At 43.3% G+C, this 20,468-nt stretch overlaps 1 protein-coding gene across 2 annotated transcripts; it reads right to left on the bottom strand.

The window, feature by feature from the left end:
* Nucleotides 1-125: 125 nt before the first annotated feature.
* HAUS2 (HAUS augmin like complex subunit 2) lies at nucleotides 126-20,462 on the bottom strand. Of its 2 annotated transcripts, XM_062204753.1 has the most exons (6): nucleotides 20,336-20,462; nucleotides 8,036-8,128; nucleotides 7,327-7,396; nucleotides 5,417-5,549; nucleotides 2,683-2,791; nucleotides 126-931 (listed from the first exon to the last, which is right to left on the bottom strand). In XM_062204753.1, exons 1-6 carry the CDS (start codon nucleotides 20,426-20,428, stop codon nucleotides 779-781), a joined length of 651 nt encoding a protein of 216 aa, XP_062060737.1. In that variant the 5' UTR covers nucleotides 20,429-20,462; the 3' UTR covers nucleotides 126-778. The 2 variants fall into 2 exon arrangements, with proteins under 2 accessions (XP_062060737.1, XP_062060739.1); XM_062204755.1 differs by lacking the exon at nucleotides 8,036-8,128.
* Nucleotides 20,463-20,468: the final 6 nt, after the last annotated feature.

The following is a 20,468-nucleotide window of genomic DNA, read 5'->3' as shown; positions in this document are numbered from 1 at the left end:
GACACAGGAATCACAAAGGACATGCTTCACCCTCCTGGCAAATGCACTGTGACCACCCAATTACTATTTATTCTGCACATTTAGTGAAAACGCTACAGAAATAATCACCATACACATTTTTCAGATTCAAGAAAACTTCTAGTTTATTTTTTAAAAAGATACAGAAAATCTAACACCTGAAAAAATGGTTAATTCACTTATTGTCAAAGCAGTATTTGATTTTCACTAGCTTTACTGAAAAGTGGAATGAAAATGTATGAAAAACAAAGGAAAAGTCAGTTTGGTCTTCATGAACCTGAAATCTTGGTACTTTATGATAAAGAAAGTCCCTTCTATCTTGTCAGCACTAAAGCCTATAAATATAGATTCTTTTGACTATATATAATTAAGCAAAAATAAAGTTATGATCACTTGACATTAGTTTAGATATGAAGTTTAGAAAATAAAGGTGAAGAAGGCTTCACTGTTTCTGAAGATGATTTTCTTTTTTAAAAAAAGATTTATTTATTTATTTGAAAGGCATAGTTAACAAAGAGACAGAGAAGCAGATAGTCTTCCTTCCGTTGGTTCACTCCCCAAACGGCTGCAACAGCTGGAGATGGGCCAATCCGAAGCCAGAAGCTTCTTTCGGGTCTCCTATGTGGCTACAGGGGTCCAAGAACTTGTGCCATCTTCTACTGCTTTCCAAGGCCATAGCCGAGAGCTAGGTTGGAAGAGCAGCAGCCAGGGCTCGAACCGGTACCCATAAGGGATGCACTGCAGGCGGCGGCTTTACCCACTATGCCACAGCACCATGAAGATGATTTTCTTCAGCTAATATTTTGGGAATATAAGAAGAAACTTCATTTTGCTGTTCTCTCCATTTGAGTATATTCTCTGCCAGTTCTTCTGTCTCAGTCACCAAAATATCCATCTTTGCTAAAGCCTTGCTCTGTAACATTTGAAAAAAAAAGGGAAAATGGGAGAGATTACATCTGTCATTTATTATATCTCAAATGGTTATGATACCAAAAGCTAACACCTGAGCTTTATCCCACTTCTTAATATAAAAACTCCTTAAAACTGTGCTCTCCCACTTCTTACAGTATCTACCTTCTCTTTGTTAGTTCATCTTTGCTTTCTCTTCAATTATCCCCTCAGTATAGATAATTCTCAATGTTACCAAATCTAACCTGCTTCCTAAAAGCCAGTCCCACATTTAAGGCCTTTGGCAATCTCCATTTAAATGGACACTCAATATCTCAAACTCAATCTAACTGCAGTTCAGCAATGATCGATTATTTACTACACAAGCAAGATTTGTCAAAAAACAAATTCTTCAGGCTAGCATTGTGAAGTAGTGAGTTAAGACACAGCCCCCAATGCTGGCATTTTGTGCAGGCGCCAGTCCAGATCCCTGCTGCTCCATTTCTGATCCTGCTCCCTGCTAATGTGCCTGGGAAAGCGGTGAAAGATGGCCCAAGTTGTTCCACCCACATGGAAGACATGGATGGAGTTTTGGGCTCCTGGTTTTGGCTTGGCCCAATTCGGAGTGTTGCAGCCATTTGAGAGAACTGGTGGATGGAAGATCTGTCTCTCCCTCTCGCTGTAACTCTGCCTTTCAAATAAATAAATGAATCTTAAAAAATAAAACTCTTAATTTCTTTAACCCATTCTTTTTTTAAAATTTATTTATTTATTTATTTGACAGGCAAAGTTACAGTGAGAGGGAAAGACAGAGAGAAAGGTCTTCCTTCTGTTGGTTCACCCCCCAAATGGCTGCAATGGCTGGCACTGTGCCGATTTAAAGCCAGGAGCCAGGTGCTTCTTCCTGGTCTCCCACGTGGGTGCAGGCGCCCAAGCACTTGGGCCATCCTCCACTGCCTTCCCGGGCCACAGCAGAGAGCAGGACTGGAAGAGGAGCAACTGGGACTAGAATCAAGCGCCCATATGGGATTCTGGTGCCGCAGGCAGAGGATTAGCCAAGTGAGCCATGGTGCTGGCCCATCTTTAATCCATTTTTGATCCTACTCACCCTCAGTAGGCTAGAAACTTCACTACTTTATGTATGTCCCTTGTCCAAATAGCAGTCAAGTTCTAAAACCTCAAGTTCCAAAATATCAACAATTAAATCTACCTAACACTTTGGATTCTTATGCTTTAAATCTTTTATCTGAATGACTTTATTTACTTCTTTTTTTTGAAAGTCAGAGTTACACAGAGAGAAGAGAGGCAGAGAGACAGAGGTCTTCCATCCATTGGTTCATTCCCCAACTGGCTGCAATTTATGAATTTTAGTTCATAAAATTAGCCATCAAAAAGTTAAATAAGAGGACCAGCATTATGGCATAGCAGGTAAAGCCCCTACCTATGATGCCTGCATCCCATATGGGGACCAGTTCATGGTTGGCTGCTCCACTTCTAGTCCAGCTCCCTGCTGATGCACCTGAGAAGGCAGCAGAGGATAGTGCTTGGGCCCCTGCCACCCATGTGAGAACTAGAAGAAGGTTTTGGCCTTGCCCAACACTGGCATTGTGGCCACCTGGGGGAATGAACCAGCGGATACCTCTCTCTCTCTCTCTGTAGCTCTGACTTTCAAAGAAATAAATCAAATCTTTAAAAAAAAAAAAAAAGTTGAATAATGAGATCACATATTTGAGATTCCAGTATAAAAGAACTAAAGACAGCTGTGTTAATACTCACCATTTTCTTTAGATTTGCATCTAAATGAGGAATATTTCTAATTGTTTCAAGATGCATTTCTAGTTTCTCAATGAAAGTCACAGCCAACTCCAGCAAATGTACCATGTATCTGAAAGAGGAGGAAAAAAATCAATTATTTTTTAGTTTAATTGTTTTATGTTTTCTTTCTTTTCCTTAAATTAGGCCTCAATTAGAGATAAGAATTTCCATCATCCTAACAACCCAATAACCTTCCTGCATTTATGGAAATAGCAGGGATTTTTTTTTAAAAAGTCCTTTCACTTTTTTAAAAAAATGATTTATTTATTTGAAGGCAGAATTACAAAGAGAAAGATCTTTTATCTGCTGGTTTAATCCCCAAAATGCCTGCATCAGCCAGGGCTGGGCCAGGCCAAAGCCAGGAGACTGGAACTTCACTTGTGTCTCCCACGTGGGTGCAGAAGTCCAGGCACTTGGGCCATCTTCTGCTGCTTTCCCAGATGCATTAATAGGGAGCTGCATTGGAAGGGAAGTAGCCAGGACTCTAACCAGTGCTCATGTGTGATGCTGGCATAAAGAGGGCAGCTTAGTCCACTATGCTACAATGCTGTTCACATCCACTTTAAGAAGACTTGTTGGGGCTGGTGCTATGGCATAGTAGGTTAAACCTCCACCTGCAGCGCTGGCATCCCATATGGACCTCATTTCCAATCTTGGTTGCTCTACTTCCTATCCAGCTCCCAGCAAACGGCCTGGGAAACTAGTGGAAAGTGACCCAAGTGTTTGGGTCCTTGAACCCACATGGGAGACTCAGAAGGAGCTCCTGACTCCTGAGGGGTTTGGATTGGCTCACCTCTGGCTGTTGCGGCCATTTGGAGAGTGAACAAGGGGATAGAAGACCTCTCTCTGAATCCCCCTCTATCTGTAATTCTGCCTCTCAAATAAATAAATCTTAAAAAAAAAAAAAAAAAAAAAAAGACTCATCATCCACATTGAGAAACAGAAAGAAGCAACACCAATCATATCTGAGCCCACCTAATGTTACACAACCCACTATGGTAATAATTTTCTCATATAAGAAAACGTATTTCAAAACCAGCATTATGGTTTAGCAGGTTGAGCTGCTGCTTGGGATGCCAGGATCCCATATCAGAGTGCTGGTTTGAGACCCAGCTGCTCCACTTCAAATCCTATTCCCTGCTAAGGCACCTGAGAAAGCAGCAGAGGATGGTCCAAGTACCTAGGCCCCTGCCACCCAAGTTGTAGACCAAAAAGAATCCCAGGCTCTGACTTCGGCCTGGCCCAGTCCCAGCCATTGGGGCCATCTGGGGAGTGAACCAGCAGATGGAAGATCTCTTTCTCTCTCTGTCACTGTGCCTTTCAAATAAATAAATAAATCTTCATTTTAAAAAAGATATTTTCCCATTCTTTGTCAATCTATTCTCAGTGAATAAAATAAAATAAAATCTCATAGAAATATTCTATACATAAAGCTACACTTCTGCATTTGCAAAATGCTTTCAAATCATTACTCAGTCTTTAATGCAGTATATTTTCATTAATGGTAGTATACTGAATACAGCCACAAGAATGGGGTTATTATACTATTTTATTACAAAATAAAAAGTTTTGCACTTAAGATACTGATTTGCTTAGGGTCAGCTAACAAAGTAGTGGTGGAGAAAGTCAACAATCAGATGCCTAAATATTTCTTTTTCATTATTTATTATTAACAGTTTGTTATATTTTCAATTTGATACCTGCAATACTTCAATGAGGAAGACAGCAATAAAAATGATCCCAATTAGGAGCTGGTGCTGTGACATAGCAGGTAAAGGTGCCGTCTGCAACACTGGCATCCCATATGGATGCTGGAAGTAGAACAGCCAGGACTTGAACTGGTGCCCATATGAGAAGCCAGCACTGCAGGTAATGGCTTTACCTGCTATGCCACAGTGCTGACCCCTGCTCCACTTTCAATCTAGCTCCCTGCTAATGGCCTGGGAAAAGCAGAAGATGACCCAAGCATTTGGGCCCCTGCCACCCATGTAGAAGACCCCAATGAAGCTCCTGGCTCCTGCCTTAGGCCTGGTTCAGGCCCAGCCATTGTGGCCATCTGAAAAGTAAACCAGGAGATGAAGAGCTTTCTCGCTGTTTTTCCCTCTCTTTCTGTAACTATGACTTTCCAAATAAATAAATCTTAAAAGAAAAAATATCCCCATTCCATAGATTTCGAAACTATGGCAAAAATTTAAATAACTTGCCCAATTCTTTGAGACATATAAACAGTAGAGATGATACTAGAATTCAGGTTGGTTTTTTTTTTTTTTTTTAATCTTAGTTGATATTGCTTTCACTTGTACCTGGTAAATACCTCCACTAGCAATACACACACACACACACACATATACACACACACTATGTGTAACATTAAATTCAACAAATTTACTCCACAGAAAAGTCTACGCATATAAAAAAGCACTGCTATCTATCTTTCTACATATTATGAATCTAATTTCTTTCACCAAAGTCATTACTTGGAATTTCCAAAATATAATGTCAAAATAAAGTCCTTTCTTTTCATCATGGCCATAATTCCTTAAAAACAAAGGATGTTCCTTCTGGTTTAATAGCATTTATGTTAACAACAATAACGGATACATGTCAAGAACTACGCTTCAAAGTAACTGCTAATCTAAACAAAGACTACCTTCAGAAAACCTGACAACTGTTACTTTCTACTTTTCAGTCTAACCTGTGATAAACGGCTTCAAGAGGTAAGTTTTCCTGGCACATGGGTTTCAACAGTCTTTGCCTGAGAGACCTCTTCTCTTTGAGCACTGCTTCCAAATGATTATTCATGCTTTGCAGAGTATGACACTTCTGAGCTACACAAATCAGAAAAAGTAATTATAGTTAGTAATAGAACAAGTAAGTTTAGGATCATTAATAATTTCTTCTTCGATCTGACATTACCAATGACAAAAATTAATCCTACAGGGTGGGCATTTAGCCTAGCAGTTAACAGGAATGTACCATAATTCAGCTCTTCACTCCAACTTCTTGCTAAAGAAGACCTTAGGAGGCAGCAGTGATAGCTCCAATAACTGGGATCCCACCACCCATGTGGGAGACCTGGACTGAGTTCCCAGCCCCAGTTCTGGCCAGTCTGGTCCCAGCCATTATGGGCATTTCGAAAGGAAATCAGTGGATGGGAGTTCTGTCTGTCCATCCTTCTGTCTCTATGCCTCTCAAATTTGAAAAGAAAGAAAAAAATCCTATCATTTCCCTCCTAAATCTTTCTCTTTTGCTATCTTTGGTACCAAAACTAATTTCATTTTTTTTATTATAAAAAACTTTTATTTAATGAATATAAATTTCCAAAGTACAGCTTATGAATTACATTGTCATTTTCATCTACTTTCTTATTTTTCCTACTGCAACCACATCCAGTGCTAGATTTTTTTCATGTTTTTCAACTCTACCTCTTACTCAGTTTCTATAGCCATAGCCATTTTCTTCATATAAAGTCTCTTTCCCTATCACTGTCTCTAATATCTTACATGGTGACATCTTAAAAGCTATTTCTGGGGCTGGCATTGTGGCGCAGCGGGTTAACACCCTGGCCTGAAGTGCTGGCATCCCACATGGGTGCTGGTGCTAGTCCTAGCTGCTCCTCTTCTGATCCAGCTCTCTGCTATGGCCTGGGAATGCAGTAGAAGATGGCCCAAGTGCTTAGGTCGCTGCACCTGCGTGGGAGACCCAGAAGAAGCTCCTGGCTCCTGGCTTCAGATCAGCTCAGCTCTGGCCGTAGCAGCCATTTGGGGAGTAAACCAGTGGATGGAAGATATTTTTCTCTGTTTTTCCCTCTGTAACTCTCTGCCTCTCAAATAAATAAAATCTTTAAATAAAAGTGAAATTTCATTATATTAAAAAAATTTAACACTACCAATATAGCACATATTTAAACATCACCAAGTGTGCCAATAACATGCTTTATAGCAAAATAAATTTTTTTTGATCGAATAGTCAAGTCCAAGATCATACAGTTCTCAGGTCCCTTTAGTCTCCTTTAGTCTGAAAATTTCCTAGCCTTTCTTTGTCTCTCAAGTTCTTTTGCCTTTGAGGAGGCAGCTTGGTTACTCTCTATGCTGTCTGCAGTATCAAGCCAATAGTACTTCGAAATGAGCATAAAAACAGATAATTCTGGGGGCCAGCACTGTGGTACAGTGGGTTAAAGCCCCAGCCTGCAGCGCCGGCATCCCTTATGGATGCTGGTTCAAGTCCTAGTTGCTCCACTTTTGATCCAGCTCCCTGGTAACGCACCTGGGAAACTAGCAGAAAATGGCTCAAATCCTTGGGCCCCTGCACCCCCGTGGGAGACCCAGAAGAAGCTGCTGATTCCTAGTCTCAAATCAGCCCATCTCCAGCCACTTCAGCCATTTGGAGAGTGAATCAGTGGATGAAGACCTCTCTCTCTCTCTCTCTGTAACTCTGTCTTTCAAATAAATGAAATACATTTTTAAAATAGATGAATTTGTTATATTTGGGGGCAATATTTGGAAGCACTATAGTTTATCATAATTTTGCTACCTTGTGTTCCTTTACAACAATCTAAGAAAATGTTGAAATTCTAATGATTATCCTCTTAACCAAAGTACTTACCCAAATACAAGGGATGGACAATATCTGCTGTATCTTTTTCTAGTTTCAGGAGTTCTATTTCCAGGTTTTTCTGCATTTGGAACAAAATTAACATTAGCTCACTCAGAAAATACCCTGAAGTTAAAGGCTTTAATTTTGACAAATGTAGACAGTTTTGAACATGCTAGAAGGGGAATATTCCTTACATGAGATGGAAAGAAGATATGTTCTAAGAGGCTTTTAATTTTGGTATTCTTGTCCTGCTGCTGCTGTTACTACTACAAGCAAACACCTATCCACGTATATGCTGCACAGTGTTCTAAGTGCAAGAAATATGCTGTTTGAATCAATTTTGTCTTTTTTTAAAAAAAGATTTTATTTATTGATTTGAAAGTCAGAAATACAGAGAGAAAACAGAGGGTAATCTATCCATTGGTTCACTCCTCAAATGGCCGCAATGGGTAGGGCTGGGCTAGGCTGAAGCCAGGTGTCAGGAGCTTTTTCCAAGTCTCCCATATAGGTGCAGGGCCCAAATACTTGGGCTATCCTCTACTGCTTTCCCAGGTGCATTAACAGGGAGCTGGATCAAAAGTGGAGCAGCCACTTTTAGGATGCCAGCACTGCAGACAGAGCCTGAAACTTCTACATTACAGAGCCGGCTCCTGAGCCAATTAAGGTTTTTTTTCCCCCTATATCAGAAGTATAAAGTGAAAAGTTCAACACAATTTACCTGGTAGATTTCACCTTGAATATTTGTGATCTGTTGTAGTCTAGAGAAGTTCACAAAGCAAGGGTCTGTTTTCTTAGATATACTTAAGATCTCCTGTTGGCAAATGAACAGGAAAAGCAATAGTATGTTACAAAAGTTTCTGTGTACATTGCAATAGCATGCCCATGGGTCTAACTATAAGCATGAAGTACAGAATAAAACAGAAGCAACGTGTATTTCTTGTTTTTGTGACTTTACTGAATATCCCAAATCCCTTACCCAAATATTTAAAAAGCAAAGAGAAACAAACAAGACAGCCACTAGAAGTACTTCTTAAGGCATCTACACAACAGATTTGCACTACTGATAGCTGCTCAAAGAATTCTAAGGCTGAGGTTCTTGGAGAATCACCTCTACCATTCCAAATGACGTAGCTCTAGTCTCTCAGACTTTCCTGGAGCTAAAATCTAATTTCCTCCTAGGGAATTACTTACTTGAGTAACTAAATGATCTCGACTGGTTACAAGTCATTCATTCATATTGTCTCTGTGCACAATCCTGTTCTCTTAAAGGAATGTTTGGGGTCAACATTATGGTACAGCACATTAAGCTGCCAACTGTAACGTCAGTGTCCCATATAGGTGCTGGTTTTGAGTCCTGGTTGCTAATGTGCCTGGGAGGGCAGCAGCAGATGGCCCGAGTGCTTGGGCCCCTGCCACCCTTGTGGGAGACCGAGATGGAGTTCTAGGCTCTTGGCTTCAGACTGGCTCAGCCCTGGCCATTGCAGCCATCTGGGGAATGAACCAGTAGATGGAAGATCTGCTCCTCTGTCTCTCTGTCCCTCTCTGTAACTTTCCTTTCAAATAAATAAAATCTTAAAAAGAAAAGGAATGTTTGTGATTAGGCATAATTATTTCCCTAAAAAGGCTACCACTTCTTTTTTATCCTTTTAATCACTTTTTTTTTTTTTAAAGATTTATTTGAGAGGCAGAGTTACAGACAGAGAGGGAGAGACACAAAGAGCAGTCTTCCATCTGGCTGGTTCACTCCCCAAATGGCCACAATGGTCAGAGGTGGACCGATCTGAAGCCAGGAGCCAAGAGCTTCTTCCGGGTCTCCAACACAGGTGCAGGTGCCATCTTCCACTGCATTCCCAGGCCATAGCAGAGAGTTGGATCAGAAAAGGAGCAGCCGGGACTAGAACCAGCACTCGTATGGGATGTCAGCGCCACAGGCAGAGGATTAACCTACTGCACCACAGCACCGGCCCCTCCCATTCTTAACTAAGATCTATTTTCAATTAACAGCACCAGCACCGCCTTTTATTCTATCAGTCTGTCATATTACCCTCTTAAGTTGCAGTTTATCTCCTAATACAAATATTCTTATTCACCCTTGACATCATTCTTAATTTCCTGTATCCTCTTTTTTTCTAGAATCTTAACATAAGAATTTTAGAGATCATATAGGCTAGAGATTGAGAAACTACAGCCCATGAACAAAATGTAACCCATTGCCTGTCTCTGAACAGCTCATAAGCTAAAAGTATTTTTCATATTTTCAAAGGAGTTTTATGAAAGAAAAATGTTATTTTGTTAATACATTAAAATTACATGAAATTCCAATTTCATGATCTAGAAATGAAGATATATTTGAGTAACTTCTTGTATTTATTTACATACTATCCCTGGCAACTTTTACACTACAACTGCCAAGTTGAATAACTGCAACCACAAAGTCTCAAACATTTATTCTTTGGCTCTCTATGGTAAAAGTTTACTGACCTACAATAATCAATTCTACAAACATTTACTGAGTTAGGCAATGGAAGATACAAGGATGAATGAAACAAGTTCATTGCATTCAAGAAGCTCATGATGGGTTAGGGGGGAAAGATATCTTATTAAATTTTACCTGAGAGGCAGAGAGACAGAGTTCCCATCTGTTGCTTCACTCCACAAATGCCCACAATGACTGGGAATGGGCCAGGGTTGAAACTTGGCCCATTGCAACCCAAGTCTTCACACAGGTGGCAAGAACTCAATTACCTGAGCCATCACTGCTGCCTCCCATAGTCTACATTAAAAGGAAATTGAAGTCAGGAGCCTGAACCAGAAATCAAATCCAGATTCTCCCATGTCGGACATGGGCATCTTAACCACAAGGCTAAATGCTTGTTCCAGGAAAAGGTATTTTAGATAGGAAGAACACTGGGACCTGCGCTGTGGTACAGCAGGTTAAGCCTCTGCCTGCAGTGCTGACATCCCATATGGACACCAGTTCGAGTCTAGGCTATTCCACTTCCAAGCCAGCTCTCTGCTAATGCACCAGGGAAAGCAGCAGGAGATGGCCTAAGTGCTTAGGCCCCTACACCCACGTGGGAGACCAGGAAGTTGTTCCTGGCTCCTGGCTTCGGCCTGGCCAAGCCCTGTTGCAGCCATTTGAGGAGTGAACCAGAGGATGGAAGATCTCTCTCTCTCTCTCTCTCTCTCTCTCTCTCCTTCTCTCTCTGTATCTCTTGCTTTCATATAAATTAAAAACAAAATCTTAAAAAAAAAATTACACAAAATTTCAAATGCTCATTGGGGCCAGCACTGTGGCATAGCAAGCTGAGTCTCCATTCACGGCACCAGCATCCAAAATGGGGGCTGGTTCATGTCCTGACTACTCCTCTTCCAATCCAGATCTCTGCTTATGGCCTGGGAAAGCAGTAGAAGATGGCCCAAGTATTTGGGCTCCTGCACTCCGTGGGACACCTGGAAGAAGCTCCTGGCTCCTGGCCATGAACCAACCCAGCTCTGGCCTTTAAGGCCATCTGGGGAGTGAACCAGTGGATGGATAACCTTTCTGTCTCTCCCTCTCTGTAATTCTACCTCTCAAATAAATAAATAAAATCTTTTTAAAAATGCTCATTAACTGTCAGTAATAATATATATGTGAGAAGAGGAGGATGAAGCTGGAAACAGTTTCTTAACAGTCATAAAAGATCTTGAATGCTATACCAAATAAACAAAAATTAATGTTTTCCATTTCCAGTGAAAAAGTAACAGGATCAAATATAATACACATTTTAGCAATCCAACTGAAATAGAATGAAAAATAAAACTAATGGAGAGCCAGGAATTATTGGGGAAGGAATGGTGAGTGACTATCCAATGAGTATGGGGTTTCCATGTTAGGCGATAAACATCTTTTGAAAACAGCTGTGGGGCTGGTGTCATGGGGTAGCAGGTTAAGCTGCCGCCTGTGACACCAGCATCCCATATGGGCGCCAGTTCGAGTCCCAGCTGCTCCACTTCTGACCCAGCTCCCTGCTAATGGTCTGGGAAAGCAGTGGAAAATGTCCCAAGTGCTTGGGCCCCTGCACCCATGTGGGAGACCTGGAAGAAGCTCCTGGCTCCTGGCTTTAGCCTTACCCAGCCCTGATCATTGTGGCCCTCTGGGGAGTGAACCAGCAGATGGAAGATTTCTCTCAATCTCTACCTCTAACTCTTTCAAATATTCTTTAAAAAATTTAAAAAAATAGTTGCACAGCACTGAGTATAATTTAATGTGACTGAATTATATAAAGATGGTTAAAATGATACATTTTATGTGATGCATATTTTACCACATAACTATGCATATATTTAAAAAACCAGTAGAAAGATTGGTAGCTAAGTATTGAAATTGGTAGCTGCTAGAGTATTGTAGGTGAGGAGATAAGAAGATGGACTAACCACACAGCAGGCTCACAGAATGATAATCACTTTAAATATCACTCTGACCTCAGAATCAGCCCTTAGGTATTCTGGTCTGGCTAAGAAGTCCACAAGAGCATTTCAGGCATGGAAAACCAAGACACTGTGGCAAAAATGTCCTACATGAAGGACCTCAGTGGAAAGAAGTGGTCATCAAAGAAGGAGGTACTTTTCTCTCAACGGAGGAGAGAACTTTCACTTTGCTTACGGCTTTGTCTAAATACTGATGGAGTTTGTGGATTCAAAAGGCTTCCACAGCCTAGGCAGCTCATGTTAAGAGCCTCTGGTGATCACTGATGTCATACATATGAGTGCTAATTGTTAAATTAATAAGTCACTGTGCATTAAGTTCCCATGCAGGACCTCTGTCCTCAAAGAGTTGTATTATAATTATGTCTACATGCTCGCAAAAGATGTATCATCCTTGGGTACTTCTTTAAAGTTAATTAAGTTTTCTTAAAAAAAAAAAAAAAGTTAACTTCAAGATGCAATGACTCTGAACAGCCCTTGTCTCAACTGTTGAGGAACAGTTTTTTGTTTTTTTTTTTTTCTGTGCAAACTTTTGAACTCTTTACTAGTATAGGGTTGGTCTTTTGTGTATAAAGTTCATCGAAAATGGAGAATGGGACTGGGAATAGGAGAGGGAGGAAGAAGAGGAATGGGGAGAGTCAGGGGGGGCGGGTATGATGGGAAGAATCACTATATTCCTTTTTTTTTTAATAGAAAGCTTTTATTTAATAAATATAAATTTCATAAGTACTACTTTTGGATTATAGTGGTTTTTCCTCCCATACCCACCCTCCCACCCCCAAACCATCCCACCTCCTGCTAACTCTCCCATCCCATTCTTCATTAAGATTCATTTTTAATTATCTTTACATACAGAAGATCAACTCTATACTAAGTAAAGATTTCAACACTTTTTACTCACACAAAGTATATTGTTTGAAGACTAGTTTTACCGTTAATTCTCATAGTACAACACATTAAGGACAGAGGTCCTACATGGGGAGCAAGTGCACAGTGACTCCTGTTGTTAACAATTGACACTCTTATTTATGATGTCAGTGATCACCTGAGCCTCTTGTCACGAACTGCCAAGGTACTGGAAGCCTCTTGAGTCCACAAACTCTGACATTATTTAGATAGGGCCATGAGCAAAGTAGAATTTCTCTCCTCTCTTCAGAGAAAGATACCTCCTTCTTTGATGGCCCCTTCTGTCCACTGGGATCTCACTCATGAAGATCTTTCATTTAGGTCATTTTTTGCCACGGTGTCTTGGCTTTCCATGCCTAAAATGCTCTCATGGGCTTTTTAGCCAGATCTGAATGCCTTAAGAGCTGATACTGAGGTCAGAGTGCTGTTTAGGGCATTTGTCACTCTGTGAGTCTGCTGTGTGGCTCACTTCACATGTTGGATTTTTTTTTTTTTTTAAGATTTTATTTATTTGACAGGTAGAGTTAGAGACAGTGAGAGAGAGCCAGAGAGAAAGGTCTTCCTTCCATTGGTTCACTCCCCAGATGGCCGCAACGGCCAGTGCTGCACCGATCTGAAACCAGGAGCTAGGTGCTTCTTCCTGGTCTTCCACACAGGTGCAGGGGCCCAAGCACTTGGGCCATCCTCCACTGCCTTCCCGGGCCACAGCAGAGAGCTGGACTGGAAGAGGAGCAACCGGGACTAGAACCCAGTGCCCATAGGGGATGCCAGCAACGCAGGTGGAAGATCAACCTAGTGTGCCAGGGCACCGGCCCCCGTTCTCTCCTTTTTAATTCTTTTTCTTCTTCTTCTTCTTCTTCTTTTTTTTTTTTTGGACAGTGAGAGAGACAGAGAAAAGGTCTTCCTTCCATTGGTTTACCCCCCAAAATGGCCACCACAGCCAGCACTGCACCGATCTGAACCCTGGAGCTTCTTCCTGGTCTCCCACATGGGTGCAGGGGCCCAAGCACTTAGGCCATCCTCCACTGCCTTCCCGGGCCACAGCAGAGAGCTGGACTGGAAGAGGAGCAACTGGGACTAGAACCCGGCACCCATATGGGCAGAGGATTAGCCAAATGAGCCGGGGCGCCGGCCCCTCCTTTTTAATTCTATTATTATTAGCAGACACTTGGTCTTTATGTGATCCCTTTGACACTTAATTCTATCTTTATGATCAGTTATAAACTTAAACTTATCACTTTAACTAGTAAGATGGCATTGGTAATTGCCAACTTAGTGGGATTTGGAGTCCCATGGCAAGTTTTTAGCTTTACCCTTAGGGCTAAGTCCGAGGGAACGTCTGCCAAACTGTACTTCTCCTCCCTCTCTTATTCCCACTCTTCTTTTTAACAGGGATTAATTTTCAATTGGATTTAAGCATCTAACAATAATTCTGTGTTAAGAGTTTAACCAATGGTATTAATTAGAAAAAAAAATACTAAAAAGAATACAATGGTAAGCTATTCCTTGACAGTCAGGACAAGGGCCGATCAAGTCATTGCTTCTCATAGTGTCAGTTTCACTTCTACAGGTTTCCTTGTAAGTGCTCAGTTATTTGTCACAGATTAGGGAGAACATGTATTTGTCCCTTTGGGACTGGCTTATTTCACTCAGCATGATATTTTCCAAATTCTTCCATTTTGTTGCAAATGACCGGATTTCAATTTTTTTTTTTTACCACTGTGTAGTATTCCATAGAGTACATATCCCATAATTTCTTTATCCAGTCTTCTGTTGCAGGCATTTAGGTTGATTCCATGTCTTAGCTATAGTGAGCTGAGCTGCAATAAACATTGAGGTGCAGACAGCTCTTTTATTTGCCTAATCACTATATTCCTAAAGTTGTACTTATCAATGCATGAAGTCTGTACTCTTTAACTAAAAGGTTTCTTTGGGGGATAAAAAAAAAAGGAAGGTGGACTAAGTTAGCAGTTAAAAAGGAAAAGAGGAGTGGTGGACATTGTGGTGCAGCGGGTCTGCTGCCTGGGATGCCCATATCCTATATTGGGGTGCTAGTCTGAGTTCCAGCTAATGCTCCTGGGATGAAGCAGATGACGGCTTAAGTATGTGAGTCCCTGCCACCCATGTGGGAGTCCCAGATGGAGTTCCTAGCTGCTGGCTTCAGCCTGGCCCACCCACAGCTACTGCAGCCATTTGGGAAATAAACCTGTAGACAGAAGACCTCTCTGTCCATCACTTTGCCTTTCAATGAAATAAACAAAAAAGTGTATATAAAAAACAAAAAATGGCAAGTCCCAATTGATATGAGGAAGGAAGTTAAGTCAATACAAGGAATCTTCTTCAAGTGACTAGACAGTTAAGCCATTAATTCTGGTAGTTAGCACAAGATACTCTACTGACAACAAAATTGAGAACTAGGAAAATTAAGTATCAGCCCAAATTACTGCCAGCATGTGATGGGATGGAAGTGAGAACAAAGCTAATGCACTGCCTGCCTGCCTTTCTTTTTAAAAGATTTATTTAATTGAAAGGCAGAGTTACATAGAAGCAGAGGCAGATAGAGAGAGATAAGAGAGATCCTCCATCCACTGTTTCACTCCTCAAATGGCTGCAAAAGCCAGGGCTGAGCCAGACTGAAGCCAGGAGCCAAGAGCATCATCCAAGTCTCCCACATGGGTGTAGGGGCCCAGGCACTTGGGCCATCTTCTGCCTTCCCAGGTTCATTAGCAGGGAGCTGAATCAGAAGTGAGGCAGCTGGGCCTCAAACCAGTGTCCATATGGGATGCCAGCTCTGCAGAGCTTTACCAGCTATACCACAGTGCCAGCCCAGTGCCTTTCTATCGCCTAAGCTTGACTTTTATTTTTCCTTCTGTTCATTCTTAGGTAGAAGTTAAACGAAGCAAAACATCTCCCTTATCACACTATAACACACTCACTCTCTGGTTTATCTCCATTTTTACACACACATACACTAATCTTGGCTGCACATGTGGCAAACTAGCAAACAGTTGGGTTCAATAAATGGATAATAATGCTTAGCTAAGATCAGGCAAAAGAAACAAGCAGGAAAATGAATGTTCAAGGAGATAATCATAAAGGAGCAAAAAGAAGGAATGGCCAAATCCCCCTAGTCAATAAAAATTCTGTTTGAGGATTGCAACTTAGTTCTACACTTTAAAAAGGGGGGAAGGATAGGCGTTTGGCTCAGTGGTTAAGATACAGCTTAGGATGCCCACATCCAGTGCAGAGTGCCTGGGTTGAAATCTCAGTTCTACTCCTGATTCTAGCTTCCTGCTATTGTGCAAACTGGGAGGCAGCAGGTGAGTCTTTCACCTGAACTGAGGTTCTGGCTCCTGGCTTCAGACTGGCCCACCTCCTGCTATTTCAAGCATTTGAGAAGTCAATCAGCAGGTAAGAGATCTCTGTTTCTCTACCTTTGAAATAATATTTTTTAAAAAGATGTATTTGTTTATTTGAAAGGCAGAGTTACAGAAATGCACTCCCCAAATGGCCAGGAGCTTCTTCTGGGTCTCCCGCGCGGGTGCAGGGGCCCAAGCACTCAGGTCATCTTCCACTGCTTTCTCAGGCCACAGCAGAGTTGGATGGAAAGTTGAGCAGCCAGCACTCGAACTGGCGCCCATATGGGCAGCTTTACCCACTACACCACAGCGCTGGCCCTAGTCTTCACTTTTAAAAGCATCACTCTTGGCCGGCACCGTGGCTTAACAGGCTAATCCTCCACCTTGGGGCACCAGCACACCAGGTTCTAGCCCCGGCTGGGTCGCCGGATTCTATCCTGGTTGCCCCTCTTCCAGGCCAGCTCTCTGCTGTGGCCCGGGAAGGCAGTGGAGGATGGCCCAAGTCCTCGGGCCCTGCACCCGCATGGGAGACCAGGAGAAGCACCTGGCTCCTGGCTTCGGATCAGCGAGATGCGCGGGCCGCAGCGGCCATTGGAGGGTGAACCAACGGCAAAAAGGAAGACCTTTCTCTTGTCTCTCTCTCTCTCACTATCCACTCTGCCTGTCAAAAAAAATAAATAAAATAAAAAATAAATAAAAAAATAAAAGCATCACTCTTGAGGCTGAAGCAGAGAGAAAGAAGCCTTCTATCCACTGATTCACTCCCTAAATGGCCAAAATGGCCAGGGCTGGGCCAGACCGAAGCCAGAAACTTCATCTGGGTCTCCCATGAGAGTACAGGGGCCCAAAAACTTGGCCTTCTTCCACTGCTTTTCCCAGGCCATCAGCAGGAAGCTGGATTGGAGAGGAACAGCTGAGACTTGAACTGGTGCCCAAATGGGATGTTCCTGCTGCAGGCAGCAGCTTAACCCACTATGCCACAGAGCCCACCCCAGGGATGAACTATTAAAAGGAATCATATGACAAATCATTTAGAAAGAATCAATGTAAATCCTTCTAAAAAAATTGTTTCTGATATGTAAACTTTGCTTAAAGTAAGATCAACCAATCAATCTATAAATAGTTACTCCATTGGAAGTAGCTTTGCAGTAAGATCTTAAGAGGATCTGAAGGAGCTATGGAGTGACAGATCTTAACTGTAACTGGAATAGGTAACTGGGCCAGCATTGTGGGTAATACTGCTGCCCACGATGCTGGCATCCCATATGGGCACAGGTGCAAGTCCTGGCCACTCTACCTCCAATCCAACTCCCTGCTAATGACCTGGGAAAAAGCAACAGAAGATGGCTTAAGTGCTCGGGCCCCTGCACTCATGTCAGAGACCCAGATGAAGCTCCAGGCTCCTGGCTTCTGCTTGGCTCAGCTTAAGCCATTGTGGCCATTTGGGGAGTGAACCAGCAGATAAGCTCTCTGTCTCTCATCCTCTCTCTGTAACTCTGCCTTTCAAATAAATAAACAAATATTTTTAAAAATTAAAAATAGGTAACTAATTAGTGTTACTTGGCAGTAGGAAGAAATCACCCAAAGCAGCCACTACCCTCGAAGATAGCCCACCCATCAGTACCGAAAAGTCTCTTAGGTGACTTACTCCTTTGTTTTAGGCAACTGTCTATCTTATCAACAACACTCCTTAGAGGGATACCAGATCCCAAATGTGTCACAGTAAGTTTACCAGATTATTCTGTGACAGGAGAACCAGACAATACAAGAAGAAGTACCAGGAAACTTGGTAGGAAGAAAACACAACAGTGAGATAGGATACAACAGGGGAGTGCTAATGTGGACTCCCATGGGAAAGCTAGTTAACTAAGACCACCTGAAACAAGACAGTGGGTCTTCAACAGCTTACAATCTTTCAAGACAGTTGGCCGGCGCCGTGGCTTAACAGGCTAATCCTCCACCTTACGGCGCCAGCACACCGGGTTCTAGTCCCGGTTGGGGCGCCGGATTCTATCCCGGTTGCCCCCCTTCCAGGCCAGCTCTCTGCTATGGCCCGGGAAGGCGGTGGAGGATGGCCCAAGTTCTTGGGCCCTGCACCCACATGGGAGACCAGGAGAAGCACCTGGCTCCTGGCTTCGGATCAGCGAGAGGCGCTGGCCGCAGCGGCCATTGGAGGGTGAACCAACGGCAAAAGGGAAGACCTTTCTCTTGTCTCTCTCTCTCACTATCCACTCTGCCTGTCAAAAAAAAAAAAAATCTTTCAAGACAGTACCAGACCATCTTATCACAGCAGATCTTTTTTTTTTTTTTTTTTTTTTTTTTTTTGACAGGCAGAGTGGACAGTGAGAGAGAGAGAGACAGAGAGAAAGGTCTTCCTTTGCCGTTGGTTCACCCTCTAATGGCCGCCACGGTAGCGCACCGCGCTGTTCCGATGGCAGGAGCCAGGTGCTTCTCCTGGTCTCCCATGGGGTGCAGAGCCCAAACACTTGGGCCATCCTCCACTGCACTCCCTGGCCACAGCAGAGAGCTGGCCTGGAAGAGGGGCAACCGGGACAGGATCGGTGCCCCGACCGGGACTAGAACCCGGTGTGCCGGCGCCGCAAGGCGGAGGATTAGCCTGTTGAGCCACGGCGCCGGCCATCACAGCAGATCTTAAGAGGTGATACAAGGCATCAGAAAAAGGAAATCTCTGACCTAACCTACCACACTAGTTGAATGACCTCAGACATTTCTTATCTTTTAGGTCTTAGTTTCTTTTAAGATTTATTTATTTATTTTAAAAGTTAGAGATACAGGGGCTGGTGCTGTGGTGCAGTAGGTTAACCCTCCTCCTGGGTGCCAGTTCTAGTAACAGCTGCTCCTTTTCCAATCCAGCTCTCTGCTATGGCCTGGGAAAGCAGTGGAAGATGCCCCAAGTCCTTGGGCCCCTGCACCTGCGTGGGAGACCTGGAAGAAGTTCCTGGCTCCTGGCTTCAGTCCAGTGCAGCTCCAACCGCTGTGGCCAACTGGGGAGTGAACCAGGGGATGGAAGACTTCTCTCTCTCTGCCTCTCCCCTCCTTCTCCCCCTCTCCTTCTCCCTGTCTGTGACTCTACCTCTCAAATAAATAAATAAATGAAATCTTAACCAAAAAAAAGTTAGAGATACAGAGAGAGTGGATGACAGATCTTCTATCTGCTGGTTCATTCCCCAGATGGTCACAATAGCCAGGGCTGGACCAGGCCAAAGCCAGAAGCCAGGAGCTGGTCTCCCATGTAGGTGACAGAAGCCCAAACCTTTGGGCCACCTTCCGATGCTTTTCCCAAGTCATTAGCAGGGAGCTGGATCAGAAGTGGAGCATCTGAGACATGAATCAGCACCCATACGGGATGCTGGCGTGGCAGGCAGCTTTACCCTAGGCCACAACACTGGCTCCATATATTAAGTTTCTTAGTTTAGAAATACCATAAGGTCTCAGAAAGTCTCTAATGATACTTTGAAGTGTAAAAAGCTGTATGTTTTCCATAAATCTCCCATTATACTTGTGCTAATTTCTGCAGCTGAGTTTACCTACTAACTTTTCTCAATCTCCTTTCCAGCAGAATTCCTTAACTTCCTCTTCAAATCAAAATCCCTTTCCCTAGTCTCGATGCCCTAGATCCCATCTTTCCTGACTCCCTTCAGTCACTTCTGCCACTTGTATCCCGTTATTCCTTCCCATGTTCATTCTTGCCTTCTATGGGCTCTTTCCCTCTGGCCTACGAACATGTTCTTCTCGTCCCAAACTGCCTTCCCTTGAGCTAATCTCTCTTCTCTTTCCCCAAAATTGAGCCCTCCTCCAGTCACGTTCCAAAGTCTTTTTCACCAAGCTCTTGGGGAGGAAAGGGGGGCTTTAAAGATACCAAAAAAGAGCACGTCGCGCCTGCAAAGCTGCCTCAGTGCTTGTCACAAAGCAGTGTTGCTGGGGATGCTGGTCTCCACGACCTACCCGTATTCCCTGATGCCGCCTCACTACACCCAAAGGCGCTGTCCCCGGGTTAAATTTTTAAAAAAGAAGTGGGGCTTAACATTGTCCTATCTCATCTCCCACACAGCAGATTAGGATAACTCGCCTCTCAGTCTACTTGAAACACCGTCTACCCAGAGCCCTGCTTTCGGGAAGAACCCAGGGGCGGAACAGCCCCGACTGTTGTTAAGTTACGCGCCTTCACTTCAGCACAGCTCCCAGCCAGCACCCTCACCACCTCACAGCTATATTGTCGCCACCGTGGGAACCCTCTTGATGACGCCGTCGCTGCCCGCACGTACCTCAGTGACCATCCCTGAAGCTACGAAGTGGCCCAACAGCAGCCCAGCGGCGTTTGGCTCCGGCGCCGGGTCCCAGGGGTTGGCAGCAGCCATGGCTCCAACGCACCTCCCCCGCCGGCGCTGAGAGGGAGCG

This window comes from Lepus europaeus, chromosome 11, assembly GCF_033115175.1.
Source record: "Lepus europaeus isolate LE1 chromosome 11, mLepTim1.pri, whole genome shotgun sequence".
In the NCBI taxonomy this organism is placed as follows: Eukaryota; Metazoa; Chordata; class Mammalia; order Lagomorpha; family Leporidae; genus Lepus; species Lepus europaeus.
The sequence above is the reverse complement of the archived record's forward strand: the minus strand, read 5'-3'. Positions and strand labels throughout refer to the sequence as shown.

What these genes read in the sequence shown, in the direction of transcription:
- HAUS2 (XM_062204753.1), bottom strand. Translation starts at nt 20,428, where the DNA reads ATGGCTGCTGCCAACCCCTGGGACCCGGCGCCGGAGCCAAACGCCGCT. An exon ending in CTTCAGGGATGGTCACTGAG is followed by an intron (nt 8,129 to 20,335) that starts GTACGTGCGGGC and finishes ATTTGCCAACAG; the next exon opens with GAGATCTTAAGTATATCTAA. An exon ending in CTTGAAGCCGTTTATCACAG is followed by an intron (nt 2,792 to 5,416) that starts GTTAGACTGAAA and finishes CTCCTCTTTCAG; the next exon opens with ATACATGGTACATTTGCTGG.